Genomic DNA, 14,477 nt, shown 5'->3' with positions numbered 1-14,477 from the left:
CTTAAGTCACAAAGATATGTTGAAAGCTGTGTGTCTTCCGTCTTCACCAAGAAATTTTGATGCGAGAGGAGCCATTCATTTTTGCCTCTTCCTGAAATCAAAAGGAGAGCTTTTCAAAGACACGAACCACTCTTAAGCACCAATTTTGCTGTCTTTAAGGGCTGCGGATCCAATTCCCATATATACCTTAGGCATTTTTCTGCAATGTTTCTTTATTTCTCTGCACACAAAAATACCCGTAAATTAATCTGAACAGAGAACATCTGAATGCAAAGTCTTTTTCTTTTTTCTTTTTTTTGTATTAGCTTTTAGGGACAAGAGTCTGATGGTAAGAGGCATCCCACTTAGACAACTGCTATGGAAATAACAGTGGTTAAAGAGCCCCCCTCAAACAGCCTGCTTGTTACCAGTTTTTTGGTGGTGGTTATCACCTTGTGAAAAATTGTGAGCTTAAATGGGGAAAGGCTACCTGGTGTAATGCATGAGCTGGTAAAGAGGTGTGAGTGTTCCTCATCCGCTCCTTAAGGAAGGTCACATGGATGTTGTCTGTCCTGAAGGGCTAATGAGAAGTGGAGATAGGATGTATATACAGAGTGAGAAAGTGGATGGCTGTAAACATCATGCCAGCAGGGATGGTGTAACTTGAGGACAGGAAGAAAGTGAGAAGGCAGGAAAGGAGCGAGTGCTGGGACTGGAAAGTAGGCAGGAGAGGAGGAAGGGCTCTGCCAGAAGCCGTCAGCACATGAAACTCCAGGGAGAAGAGCAGAAAAATATTACTAACATCCATCAGTGTCTGCACACTCTGTTCCTGCATCCCCTCTGCAGGCTTCACTCTGCTCTTCCCAGTATGGCGGCAGTTTTGTTTTCATTATAAGGGTGGAAATTACAGAAATCATAACCCCGGAGCCAATGCCTTGTCCCTACCAATGCTGTTGGCAGAGGCAGCCCACAGCATGGGTCCCTGAAAGAGCCTCTGCAAATAAAAAGTTTCACTATTTGCAGTCTTGCAGAGTGGTATTTTGAAGATTCCCCATGGATGACCTGGGTTGTCCCTGTAATGCCCATTAAAAAAAACTCTATGCAATTCTTTACAGAGCTTAAAAAATCAATAGCAGCAGCTCTGCCTGGGTTTTAATCATTCACTGGCACTGTTTATTGCCTAATAATAATACTGCATGGATTGCAGCTCCTGTGCCAAGCACACCACAGCCTGGGAGGGAAAAGGGGGAAAATAACTCCAGTAAAATCTTGCATGAGAATGGCATGCGTGACAGCCAAGAAGGGCAGCCAGTGGCCTCCACCAGAAAAATCTGGCCAGTCCAACTTCTCCTCACAGAAGAGGTTAATGGCAATCATACCCTACATTTTTATGGTGCCCTGAGTCAAGGGACACGTGGCCCCTATTTATTTTTTTCTAGCTTTAGCTTATAGATGGGGAAGGAGTGTCAGGAAGAGGCTGAGTCACAAATGCTCAAGAACAACTGGCAGGAATCAGACCTAGGTGTCCTGGGCTCTGGTCTACAGCTGTAATTCAGTATATGATATTTATCTAGAGACAACCAAGAGAGTTTGAGAAGGGGAGGGCTGATGAAGACAGAGGAGGGCAGGGAAAGGCAGGAGGTGATGAGCACCGTGGGAAGGAAAGAGACAGGGGAAAGAGAGGCAGCAGAGGAGTATGCAAAATTGGAAGGAAAATTTCTGTTGTCTTCAAGTTAGTAGGAGTCAGAGGAAGAAAGGAGCTTGGACTAGTAAGGGGAGAGAGATGGACTAGAAAACAGAGAAGAAATATTGAGATGGTGCTTAGCAATGGCGTTATATAGCAGAGACACCAAAGATTTCATGCTGCAGTAGCCAACAGAGAGCTACAGTCCCTGTATCTCTGTATCTGCTCCTGGAGCTCACCAAGATGCGAGCTGGGCACCATCAGAGCCTCCCACGTTACTGCAGGAACATTGAATCTCCTGCAGGGAAGGGAGACATCCATCTCCAGGGAGACAGTTTGGCTGAAGCCTCAGACAACATTTCAGTCTCTGCCATTATACTTTAAGTAGCAAACTGCTGTGACTTCAGTAAGACTTAATAAGTTCCCTAAAATATCCCCTTGACTAGGCCTGGCCATAATTGCCTTGATTTGCAGATGTGCAAAAAATAGATGAAAAGACAAGTGTGAAACAGGTTCTCCCATGCAAATGAAAGGATGGGAAAGCAATGAAATTTTTGTCTGGCTTCTCTCCTTCCCTTTCCCTTTAAAGATGCTTATCTGAATGCAGCAGTCCTGCCCAAATGTCACTTGGTGATCTGCTAGGACTTTCAAAGTGGCTGGAAATGCTGCAGACTGAAATATGCTTTTGTCCCTGTAGTGCCTGACCCCTTTCTTTCCCAGGGGTTGAAGAAAAGGGCAACATTTCAGATTCTCACCTTTCTCTAACCTGCAGGCACTGAAGTTTATCATCAGCTTTTAGAAAGGTTTGTGGCTTTGCCTCTAACTGTTGCTAGCGAGCATCTGTTGCCCTCTTCCTTCTTCTCTGTGTCTTTCAAGGACAATCAGGAAGAGCTGCTCCCTTAAAACCTCCAACACGAAGAGACGGAGGTGTCATGTCATGTTGAATTAGGGAGAATGTCATGTTGAATGTTTGGGAGAAGCAGCAGTTCTCCCCATGAGGTGAAAAGCGCTGACCCGCAAATGCCACCACTGCCCATGGACTGACAGGTACTTGTCTCCCACCGGCCACCAAGATGTTTGGTTCTTCCACAATATACTTGATGTCAAACTTCATTCAGAAGTGAGGATGCTCAGTCAGATAAACATTAATAACCAGGGCTGATAACTCCCCACGAACCACGAGGACTCTCCCTGGAGGGTCCTGATTTCCCTCCTAATCCACAAGACGAGGAGATGTTGTGAGCGCAACCATTCCCATGGAAAATAGAGGAGCTCATCGCTACAGACTAAGTTCCTGCTGGGAAGACATTAAAACAATTATGATTTTGCTGCTCTTTTTTGTCAGAGCTTGGTGGTATTGAGAGCAATGAAGAAATCCTGGGAAATACAGTCCTAGTTGTAACAGAAGCATACCTGTCTCACAGGTGCCGCTTGGTTGGGGGGGATGGCAGCTTCACCAGTCAACCTCCCTCCTACAGCGAGGCCTCATCCCAACACAGAAGTACCTGAATCGGGAGGGAGGGAGAAGTCTCCCTCCCTCATCTGTTACACCAGTGCTATTAGCAAAGGCCAGGGGAGATTTGCAGGGCGTTTTTCACTTGGAAACTTCCAGGTCACTGGGTTTGAGGGACACAGGATCCCTTACAGGGTCAAAGATGCAAAATGACTTTTTTACAGAAGGGTTTTTGTGAAGTATTTCCCAGATATTTTATTTTCCAATTGTCATTCAAAAGCAAGGTATATTAAAGAGTCTCTGATGCTCCTGATGACACAAAGGCTGGTTGGGAATACAGCAGCGAGTGGCATCACCAGCAGGGTCTGAACCCAGAGCTCAGGGAACAGCATCTCATCTGATAGCTGCTGGAAATTGTTATTTTCTACATTTAAAAAAATAGCAAAAAGTCCAACTTTCTCTAGAAGTAAAACACTTTGAGAGTTTGATAGCAGAGGCTCATCACGTTATCTCTCTGTTTTAAAGCAGATGCATCTGTGTGTGCTCACAGTCAAGTACACGATGAACTGCCCAGAGTATTTTACAAGCTGGGTCTGCAAGCTGAAAACTCTGGAACAAGTAGCTTATCAGTTAAGCTGCTTCAAGGATTTAGGGTGGTTTAAATTACTTAAAGTGCTCCAGGGACCTGTTCCTGCACCCATTGAAACCACTGGCAATTTTATTGGAGACTTACAAGGGACCAGGATTTGGCACTAAAGGCTTAGAGAGCTGAAGTGGATAAAACCCCTACGGCCCTTTAGAGGTGGCTAAACCGTTCCAAAGCCTTAGACCCGTTTACAGCCCGCAGAGGTTGGCCAGTAATGGAAATGCCTTAGGAGTACGCCAAACATCTTGCTGCTGTTTACATCAAGTACCTCTTCCAGCTCCTGTAATTGCAGCAATTCATCTCTTTTCTCATTTCATATTGACAGCAGTGGTCCAATCCTGCTCGTAGCAGGGTCAGCAGCAGAACTGGGCTACTGAAGTCAGTGACACAAAAAGAAATGAGGTGCCTTGTACAGAGTACTTGCAGAATCACTTTCTGGGAGTTTGGCTGGAGATAACTAGGCAGGAGCAGAACTGGGCCCCGAGATGGCAGTTCAAGTGTTTCCTCCTTTTGGTTTTTGCATAAGGACTCTTCTTCAGTCATTTTGATACATTGCGTTAAAACACTGTCATTTCCTAAGTCCCTGTCTTCTTTCCACATACCTCCTGGATTATTTAAAACTATATTTAATACTGATCTTTCTTCTCATCTAAGAAAGTACCAGCATGAATCCTGGCTTTTAAGTTATTAAAGTACCAGACATTTTTTTCTGTGAGGTCTCACACGCAGGGGGGGGAAAAAAATCTGAAACCCTTCCATTTTTTCAGAACAAAAAAATGAAGAAGAAAAATGAAAAGGGGTGTTTATACCTAAAGCAAACTTTGGAGGAATATTGCTCTCCAGAGATCCAGCCTTCCATTTGTGCACAGGCCTATTCTGCTTTTAATGCAGGCGTGGAATATGATCCCAACTACACTGACAGGCAGCAGCGTGTTAAGGGACCTCAGACAATGTCGGCACGGCCTTGCGGGCACAGGAAAATTATCATCTGCCAAAGACACATAAGAGTGAGGGGCTGAGCCAGACCTCCTCCATGTCCGCGCACACAGCACCCAGGGACCTTCAGCAATGCTCCAAAACTATGGCATCCAAAAAGAGGATTTTCTTTGTCTTTCTGGCTTTCTCCCACATCCCACCCTCGTGGGCAATAAAAGAGGAAAAATCATAATTCTTAAGAGAAATTCAGCCATCCACAATATAAGATACCAGGGGACGAATTCCTGAGTTATCCCTTTTTGTACAGGACCTAAGAGGATCTGGTGTTGTGGATAATAGCATGGACATAAAGTTTTAATAAACCTCCATGCTTCTGCGGCCGTTGCCCACTAAGCTATTCCTCCTTTTCTAGATGCCCTCACTATCTCAGCAATCCCTCATGATTTGGACTCTCATGTCAAAAGAGAGAGAAGAGCTGCAGCAAAACCAGAAGGAGAGGATTCTGCTCCCAGGGGACTTCAGCAAATTTTTTCCCAGCAGTTTCCAGAACACACTGAAATCCTGTCAGTGGAGTAAAAGCCAAAGGCGCTGGAGAGAAGCATCCTAGAACCATCGTACTGATAGAAATGCTCTTGTGATATTAAAAAGAAAATGTGGTTTAAACATTTTTCTGCTCAGTAGAAGTCCCTTCATAGAACACAATAATCTGGACAGACTGACTAGAAATGTAAGTCAAAAAGACTGATCTATTTTCATATATATATACACCAACTTAGAATGTATATATTTTAGATTTATAGTGAATAGCTCAACAGTGTCCCCCGAAGGATGTACTGTAAGAAAGAGGTAAAAGATGACAAAGAAAGAGAAAAAGAGAGATGAATAGGGAGAAATTAGTGAAAATCCTTGGGAGAAATAGTTCCAGCTACTTTTCTTGTAATGATGACAGAGTTCTGCAGTTTTACAGGAGATCAATTAGTTGCTGCAGTGATGTCCAATGAGCTGGACTTCATGCTGGACTTCAGCTTGTTGTGCCCAAGAAGCCTCTCCGCGTTTTCAGGGGGCACCGCTGTAACAGAAAGATGAGTCTGATGCAACTCCCTCTTCAGCCGATCAGGGGAGCAGTATTTTTTTTGTAGCGTGATCTCATTAAAGACCACCATCCCACTGTGCACAGAATGTGCACTCAGTGACTCCCCAGTGGACGCCAAGATGTCAAAATTTTTGCCAGACTGATACTGAAGTCATCCAGGCAGACCACCACAGCCAGGCATCGAGAGCCGTGCCAGCCTCACCAGCGATGTCCCTCAGTGCCACCAAGCTCATTTGGGAACAGATGTTTCTGCAGCATTTTCCCTCGAGCACTGAGATGTCTGTGCAGAGCCATGATTGCTCTCGTGCAGCCGTGTTCAGCTCGAGGCCATGATCCTGCAGTGAGCTCTCTGTGTTCGCTGCGAATTCGTTGTGGGAATGCAGCTATCAATAACAGCCGCAGCAGGATTAGGAAGTTCCTTCTATTCACTTAATATCACTGTGTTTTTTTAAACAACAGCATCAATGAGGCTTTCATTTTTTTGCAAAGGGGAAACAATCTGACCATGATGAGTTCAACTCTGGTAGAGTTTTCTGTAGGGAATCCATTTGCTGAGCCAGTGAGTCCATTGGCACTTTGCAGTAATGCCAGCGCTTGGTAAAAATTGGCCAATGTGCCTCTAAGTACTATTAATGAAGTTAATTAGCAACAAAAGTTTTCAAATGTGAAAAAGCTACAGGCATAGCCATGGTTCATTAAGCTTCTCAGAAGCTTTAAACAAATCTTAACTGCATTTCTCAGGGAAAAAAAAAAACCACAACTTTTTCTAGTCGAAACATTTTAGCAGCTCTGCTCTATGTTATGAAAACAGCATCTAAGAACATTGGCATCCTCTCTGCAGACAAACTTCACTGAAGGAGAGAAGGAAAAATGAAAACAGAAAAACGTGCTTGTCCAGCATTGTGGGTTGAACATGAGGCTGGCTTCCTTCTCCTTCCAGATGTCCAACATCTGGGAGGATCCAGAGATGCCAGAAACAGTTATGGATAAGCCCTGTGGTCCAGCAGCCTTTACCCTCTTTGGTCAGCTTTGGGACTGGGGTGCTCACAAACCTCCTTTGGGTTAAATTACTTCTCGGGAGCCTCCATCAGCCGACAGAGACACCAGCACTATTGAACATGGGCAAACACAGCTTTTTTTCTTGAACACCAAATCTCCACATGCTCAGCAGGTTCCCACAAGTTTTCTTGCTCCCCTGCAGGCAGAACAGGGGAGCACACCTGCTGGAGCTCAACACCAGCTGAGCCACGGAGGAGATAACATGCGGTCAAGGTGAGGTTGCCACTTGGGACCGCTGATCCTTTTTCTCTCAACCACCAGCTTTCTGGCTGGTACGAGCAGAATTACCCATGGTCCTGGGTAGCTCCTTTGTATCAGCGTTTTCGCCTCTGTCTTTGATACCCTTCATCTCTCCATCTTAAAGCAAAAGGATTTACTGCTGGAGAGCCATCAGCAAAAAAACAAAACAAAAGCAGATGCTTGGGACTGTTCAGCAAGGCATCTCCTGACTCTCCTCCTCTCTGGCAAAAACCAGCACAATGGGTGTCTGCTCCTTATCTTACAAAATAGGTTCAATTTAAGAATATAAAGCATTGCTTGGTGGACAGGGAATGCCTTTTGCTTTGCAACACCTGTGGGTATAAGGAAGATTGGTCCTGCTTTCCTGGCATGGCCAGCAGTAGAGGAAAGCCTGCAGGTTGTCCTGGGGGAATGCTCACCTGCAGGTAACCTCAATGATATCCCCTCTTTCCGTTCAGATGGAGCTGATGGAGCATTTAAGAGGTATTTAGGAAGGAAAAGAGCATAACATTTTTAATAAGCAATTTGCCTATGACAGTGCTGGTCAGTCCAGCATATCCCTCTCACATAATTAATCAAGACCAAGTGCTAGATTTGCTATTGTCCTTTTTAATAGCATTATGGCAACCCAAGATTTAAGCCAGTGCTTTAATGTCCCCGCCTTGTTTAATACCATTATTGCATTATAGATTTAAGGTAGCACTTAGGTGGTAAATTTTCAAAGCAATGTCCGGGATTTAACATCAACAAAAGTTCCAGCACTAAATCTTCTGCTCTACTTTGAAAATGTTCCTCTTAACCTCTCGTCTGCTGCTTTACACCTGACCTAAATGGGATACTTTTAGGGTAGTCCTCGTGTCAATTTAGTCTCTGGTGAATCATAGGCTCCATGAGACAGATTTCACCCTGATGGAGACTTTCCCATGGTGCAGATCTGGGGTGACAACTGATAAGCAAAGACACTATGCTCACCTCTTAAAGCTTCATTTTCATTTGAGCTAAATGGCTTTTATCTTGACCAGCAGAGAACAGGGTTTGTGGCAGGCTGTAGAAATTGGGGGAAAGTACCAGATACCTCCTCTCTCCTTACCCGTCCAGGAGATGCAGGTTTGCACAGAACTGGTGCTGTTGCTGCTTCTTCATGCCCAGGTTTGAAGTCTTTCTGATTCAGGTAGTGAGATCCCACCAACAACCACAGGACAACATGTCTTCTTGCTGCTTCCCAATTAAAGCCAAAATGAGATTTCCTTTGCCGTGCCCTGTGAGTCTGGTTTTCTCTGTTTTTAAGTCTAAGCTGGATGTAACAATTACTCATTTAAAATCAGGGGTCGTTGTACCACTAGCAGCTGTTTAGTTGAAATATTATCCAAACATCCCTTCAGCTGATAAGCTTATATCACAGTCTCTAAATAGGAGTGAGACTCGATTTCCCAAAGAATATCCCTCCTTAAATAGAAACCTAATCAAATACATTCAGCATCCTCATTGGTTGCCAGAGCCTATTTTCCAATAATCCATTTTCTGTGCCAGAGTATTAAGTCCAGTAAACTGAAAAAAAAAAAAATTGTGTAGGAAATTAAAGTTAGTTCATTGTGGCAGCTATCACTTTAGCTCAGCCTGCTGCATCACTCCTAGCTGCTGTGAAAATGATTTTGGAAGCAAAATTCTGTTATTGCACCCTGATATTTCCCCAACAGTTCCCTGAAATATCTGAGAGTACAGAGCTGTGACACGGATGGCAGGGTCAGGCTAAAGATGCCCAGGAAAAGTTAATATGAGCAGAAGCTATGTCATTTCATGGTCTATGCCCCTGGAGCCCTACATACGCATCGAGCCTCCCAGCAAGCAGATTTTGACACAGCTGGAAATATTTGTACCTGAAAGTAAAAATATATACGTTATTCACAGCCAGTCAGGAGACAAAGCCAGTATCATGTTGCCTACATATTTGGTAAGATTTAACCCCTGCTAATCTCCTTGCAGATGAAACACAAATAGTTTTCTCACATATAACAAGAAGAACATAAATCCTTCACCAGAATTATTTACTGAATCACCTTCCATGACCAGTCATCAAAGGAGAAAGCAAAATAGTAATGAATTGAGACAGAGGTGATGGGAAGCTAACAAACAATTCACATGGTTTTATTCCTTTCGGCTAAGTCCCTATTCCACCAAAATCAATGAGAATAGAGTAGGATGAGTTATGATTTATTGCTACAGTCAGATTTCATTGTGGTGCATTACAGAGGTCGTGATGATTACAGGTGCTCTCTCAAAATGCTGCAAACGCAGTGACGTATTTAGAAAGCATCAGATGTCAAACACCAAACTGTTTCCAAGGCAACTTATAAAACATCCCATCACACAATGAATCAAAATAATGCCTTTCCCAGTTTTTATCTTGTTTCCTTTTGGTAAGCATTAATTTCTCAACACACGCTAATCCAAGTTCTTCCTTGGTGTAGAGCCATTGTAGTCAGTTCTGAGGACAATGTAGTCACACTAGTCTAAATTTGGCAGAGTATGTTGCATCTGGAGCATAAATCAACTTGGCTTTGCTTGATTCCTTCCTTGATCATGCACCAGATTATCAGTGATGACTGAGAATTACTCAAAGAGTAGATATTGCTAGTTCACTTTGTTATCCTTAATGTTGTCTTGTCTGTGTTTGCACTAATCATGCTCCAGGATGGATTTAATGATGGTGTCATCAGAAAGTGGTAGTGTGTTTTTTGAATTCTTTGTGACAATATAAGCCAGCTGATGTATTGTTTGTGATATTTTTCTGCTTATATCCTTAGCACGGATGGTACAAAGATGAAAGCAACACTGTCAAGCTAAAATTCCTATTTGCTATCAGAAGAGATTATGTTAAACTAGCTATACTTGGGCCAGAGGTACCTTAAAGACATACTGCAGTGACAAAAAGCATTACCAATGTGAAGATGCAATTGCCTTTCATGGGAGCTTAGCTTCCAGGTATGACTGATTGTTTTAGGGCAGCAGTACTGACAGGCTGGGCCAATTTTATCAGTTGGAAATTTCCCTCTATTTTTATTTGATTTATTTTATTGGAAAATGTTCTCAAAATGCTGGTGTAGGGGTTTTGTGTATTAAGCATCTTTCTTTGCTGGAAGGGATGTGTCAGGACATTGAAGTCCATCTGATCGTAAGAGCTAGGCAGTGACTTTCACAGGGAGAAGGAAGGTTGCGGCTCGGACGACCTGAGTGCTGCTCTCATCAGTTTTTGCTTGTCACCAGGAAGTGAGCGAGTCTGCAGGGTGCTCGTGGTGAGTGGACACAAGGGACTTTCAGCTGAGCCTCCTTCAGGCTGGGAAGCTCAAACCCTCACTGCTGCCAATCACCCCACGGTGTCTGCAGGGACCTGGGCTGGTCCCCCAGACCTGCCTCCAGAGCACTTCAGCTCAGACCGGTACCTGCTGTCCATGGATGCTCTGGTACCTCTGGAGAAGAACTCTGAACACAACAGTAGCAGAAATGGAAAATGATCAGGAGCTGATGACTGGCAGAAGTACTGGATGTGTGTGGAGAGTGTGGTGTAAGATCAGTTATGGTTTGTGAATGGTGCAGCTGGGAGGGGCTTTCCAGCACCAGTAGAAATGTGTCTCCTGTTAGGTGAGAACTGATGATGCTTGAAAAGATTCTGTGAGGCAAAGTAAGTGCATAAACTTGTACAAAGGTTCGACCTGAAATAAATTAATGAACTATTTTATTCCCTTATGTGGCTATTTTATTTGAAAAGTTGAGTTCCCTTCTTTTTTTTTTTTTCTGTAAACTGTTTACAGGGTCTTCTCCAGCATCTTCATTATCTGAAATTCACCCAGCAGTATCCAAGGAAGATCGTTGGTGCGTACATGGCTGGTGGGGAGCATGATACAAGGATCTTGCAGAGCAATGGGCTGCCAGTGGATTGGCAGTAGACATGGGGCCCTTCCCTCAGCCGCTCTCTTCAGAGTCTGCTGCAAATCAGTGGGCAAAATTTATGTGGTGCCTTGTAAGAAAATGAGGGTTTGAGAAGCTTTTGGCAGAGAGGTGTACCCAAACCCCACAGGCACACTGGTATGCTCGCTAGTGCTCTGGAGAGAGGTTGAGGGTGGAATATTTCTCCTTTTCCAAAGGAAATACTTCCAGCTCTGGGCTGGGACCCTGCGCAGACTGGACACAGTCCTGAGGATGCCATCCTAGCAATGTTGACAGCTGCTTGCTGGGACTGAGGCTACTTCCCTGTTGACTCACTATCTTTAAAATTAAGGCAGCATCTGTTCCTAGGGTGGAAAGAGGGCTGCTAAACAGAGAAGCAGCGAGGTTATGTTTTATGGCTATGGGACTATTTCCCTGATGTAACAGGCAGGTGCTCAGGCTGTGTTCCTCGAAGCAAGAGCTAATCTGCCCCAAGCATTGGGCATGGACTCACTGGCTGTCCTCTTCAGGTCAAATACTTTGACCCTATGATCTGCTTATGCAGTGTCTCCTGTATGTGGCTGAGCGTTTTCCACCATTGTTAGGGAATATCTACTGGTATTTTGAAGGACAGATCCCCTTTGTGATCTCTGGAAGAGACCAAATATTCAGTTGACTTAACTTCATGCTTCCTAAGCAAAGAAAATAGATAATCCTCGAACAACACAATGCAAGAAAAGTTCAGAGATCTGCAGTCGCATAAGGAAAGAACAGAGGCTGAGTGAGGAGAATTTTACTCATGCATTTAATTATGTGAGTCAGCCTAAATAAATTGGTCATCCTAGAAGACAGCTGGGATCCGGGATCACAACCACCTTCAGAGGTCCAACAGCAAACATTTGTCATCTCCCAATTAGTGCTGCTCTGCTGGCATAGAGTCCCTATCTCAGCCTGAAAGGGGCCCTCCCTGGAGATCCAGTGAAACATTGAATAGAGGGTTATAGATGGTAGAACAAGAAACATATTCTGATACAGTAATAACACTGTATGTCTATGCAGTAATGACAGCTCATATCTAATGCTTCACAAAGATACCGCAGCATTTTATCTGGAGAACAGTGATACTCTCATTACAGGCAGAATTAGAGGTGATGTTCATAGTGAAGCTGTTGAATGCTTTTCCTCATAAGACCCCCTTCAGATCAGGTCATTTAGGGGGGGAAAGCGTTTTTTACTTATTCAAAATCCACATGTACAAAGGGACTGAATTATGACTGGTTAGGCAAACTGAATTCAGGGCATATCTTACACATGGAGCATTTGACTATACAACCTTAGCGTCATCTTATTGCTATTTTTTTTGGAAACAATTTCCCAGATGAAGATTGAGGAGTATGAAGAGTTGTGTTCATAGAAGAACACAGAACAAGTCAGCACCAGGTAGAAAGCAAAGGAGACAAACTTTCTTAGTGAGAGAAGTCTCATGTTAAAGCCTGACATGGCTCAGCTGCAAAAGATATGCCCCACTGTACTTACATCAGGGAAGAGAGGATAAACTTTTATAAAAAACTAGCTGTTTCTACTCTCTATTGAGCTTTGTCTATTAAACACAGTGCCAAATTGAGGTCAGACCATGGAGAAATACCCTTAGTTCCTTTTAAAAAAAAACTTGCTTTTTAGAGGCAGATTAATTTTGAGAAGTAAAAGAAAGACACTGGCGCAACATTTTAAGGAAAAAGATGGAGTCTGCTTTTCCTGAAAGCAGTATCTTCCCAACTCCTTCCTTTTTCCATTAAGAATAACTATCAAGAAGGCTGATGATTACTTGTGGTTTATAGCTCTCAAACACCAGACAGCAAGGAAAGATTGACTTTGCAGCAGGATGATAGTTCCGAGACTTGGTTACATGTCAGTGAGTTATAGATTTTATTCTAAATTAAATGAACCATTACATGTTCAATATTGTCCACTTAGAGAGCTGTAAAACTCTGAAATAAAATTAACAATAAAAAAGAGAAATTATCTAATGAATATGGGAATGTAACAGGGGTGCAGAACTTCCCTGTCCTTGCTGGTTTGTTTCATGAGTAATTACTTTCCTCTTCCTTCTACCATGCTTAGTTACCTTAGGCTCTGATAACAGTGTGATTGCCACATTACAGCCTTCAGCAAACCCATGCAGGGTCCCATATAAGGATTCAGATGATGATAGCCAGCTGAATTTCCTGCTGCTGTCATTACAATCAACTAAACAGAAACTACGGGGGGGTGATGGCTCATGCTGGGCTGTAATGTAGACATAGTCTCTGCGCAAGGTATCTTCTGCTGGTGAAGATCAACATGATATCAAAACCCTTCTTTGCAATTAGAGATCAAATACAGCAGTTTAGCTCAGGATTAACACTGGCTTCCTGTGGATTTCCGGATGGAAACTGGTATTTTGGCTTACCCCTACTAGCAGCAGACTAACCACAAATAAGGACTTGCCAGTGGCCAATGTACTAATCCATGGCTTGGCGATCAAAACTCTTCATGACTCTGTGTGTGTGTGTACCTGTGTGACGCTAGGGGCATAAGATTTAATTTCTCTGTGTCTTAGGTCTCCATCACCAGGGAACAGTTAGTATTCCCTTTGGTACGCTGATAGAAATGCCATTCATTTTTAGGCTGACATTGTAAAGGCGCCCGTACCTTCACTTTAGAATTACTTGTGTCTAAAGGCAGCATCAAATTCCCATGTTCTCTCTTCACTTCCTGCAAGCTCTTCCGCAGAGGAAAGCTTTTAAGGAAAAAAAAAAATGTCATTCAGCTTGTCTCTTTTTGTCTTTTTTTACAGACACTTCCAACAATGGAAAGTTTCACAAGAGGTACAGCCACAAGAGAGCAAGATGGAAGAAGAGTGCTCTAAATACATCTTTTGCCAGCAAAAAAAAAGAGAACGAAGTAAGTAGATCTTAAAAAACTTGTATTACAAGTTTTCTTCTTGATCACACTGTAAAAATCTTATTCATTTCAATAGAATTACCCAAGTGTAACTTCAAGGAGAATTTGGCTTACGTGGGATCAGAGCAGGAGGCTCGGGAGTAGAGCCTGGCAGGATGCCAGAGGTATTTCATTCCCTGTGGCTCCTTTGCCTGGGAAGGACACTGAAAGGGAGAAAAACCCACAGCATATGTACTCAAAACATTTCATCAAACAGATCGCTCATCCAAGCCATGGTCAAAAAGCCTGTTCTCCAGCTCCTGTGATAAAATGGGCAGAGCTCTGACCTGATGGATACTCTCTGCATTGGAAATCTGGGGCATCATTTTATGCAGTACAAAATTAAGTCCTGTAGACAGAGGCAAGAAGTGACATTTCAAGGAGGGGGATTTCTGTCTGAATACTGGGGGGGGGTCACTGTGCTGCCTAATGACACACGAAGCATTGAACCAGTGCCACTCCCCAGCTCCCAGTCAAAACA

At 43.5% G+C, this 14,477-nt stretch overlaps 1 protein-coding gene across 1 annotated transcript in view; it reads left to right on the top strand.

Moving 5' to 3' along the window:
- The first annotated feature begins 8,894 nt into the window (after positions 1–8,894).
- The window catches only part of SLCO3A1 (solute carrier organic anion transporter family, member 3A1), a 182,406-nt gene continuing 176,823 nt past the window's right edge, over positions 8,895–14,477 (top strand). The window contains exons 1-4 of the mRNA XM_009335230.1: positions 8,895–9,041; positions 9,895–9,990; positions 10,900–10,960; positions 13,851–13,957. Of these exons, the coding sequence (XP_009333505.1) occupies positions 8,895–9,041; positions 9,895–9,990; positions 10,900–10,960; positions 13,851–13,957 (411 nt within the window). The remainder of the gene's footprint in view (positions 9,042–9,894; positions 9,991–10,899; positions 10,961–13,850; positions 13,958–14,477) is intronic.

The sequence above is a fragment of the Pygoscelis adeliae genome, unplaced genomic scaffold, assembly GCF_000699105.1.
Source record: "Pygoscelis adeliae isolate BGI_AS28 unplaced genomic scaffold, ASM69910v1 Scaffold21, whole genome shotgun sequence".
NCBI classification, from domain to species: Eukaryota; Metazoa; Chordata; class Aves; order Sphenisciformes; family Spheniscidae; genus Pygoscelis; species Pygoscelis adeliae.
The sequence above is the reverse complement of the archived record's forward strand: the minus strand, read 5'-3'. Positions and strand labels throughout refer to the sequence as shown.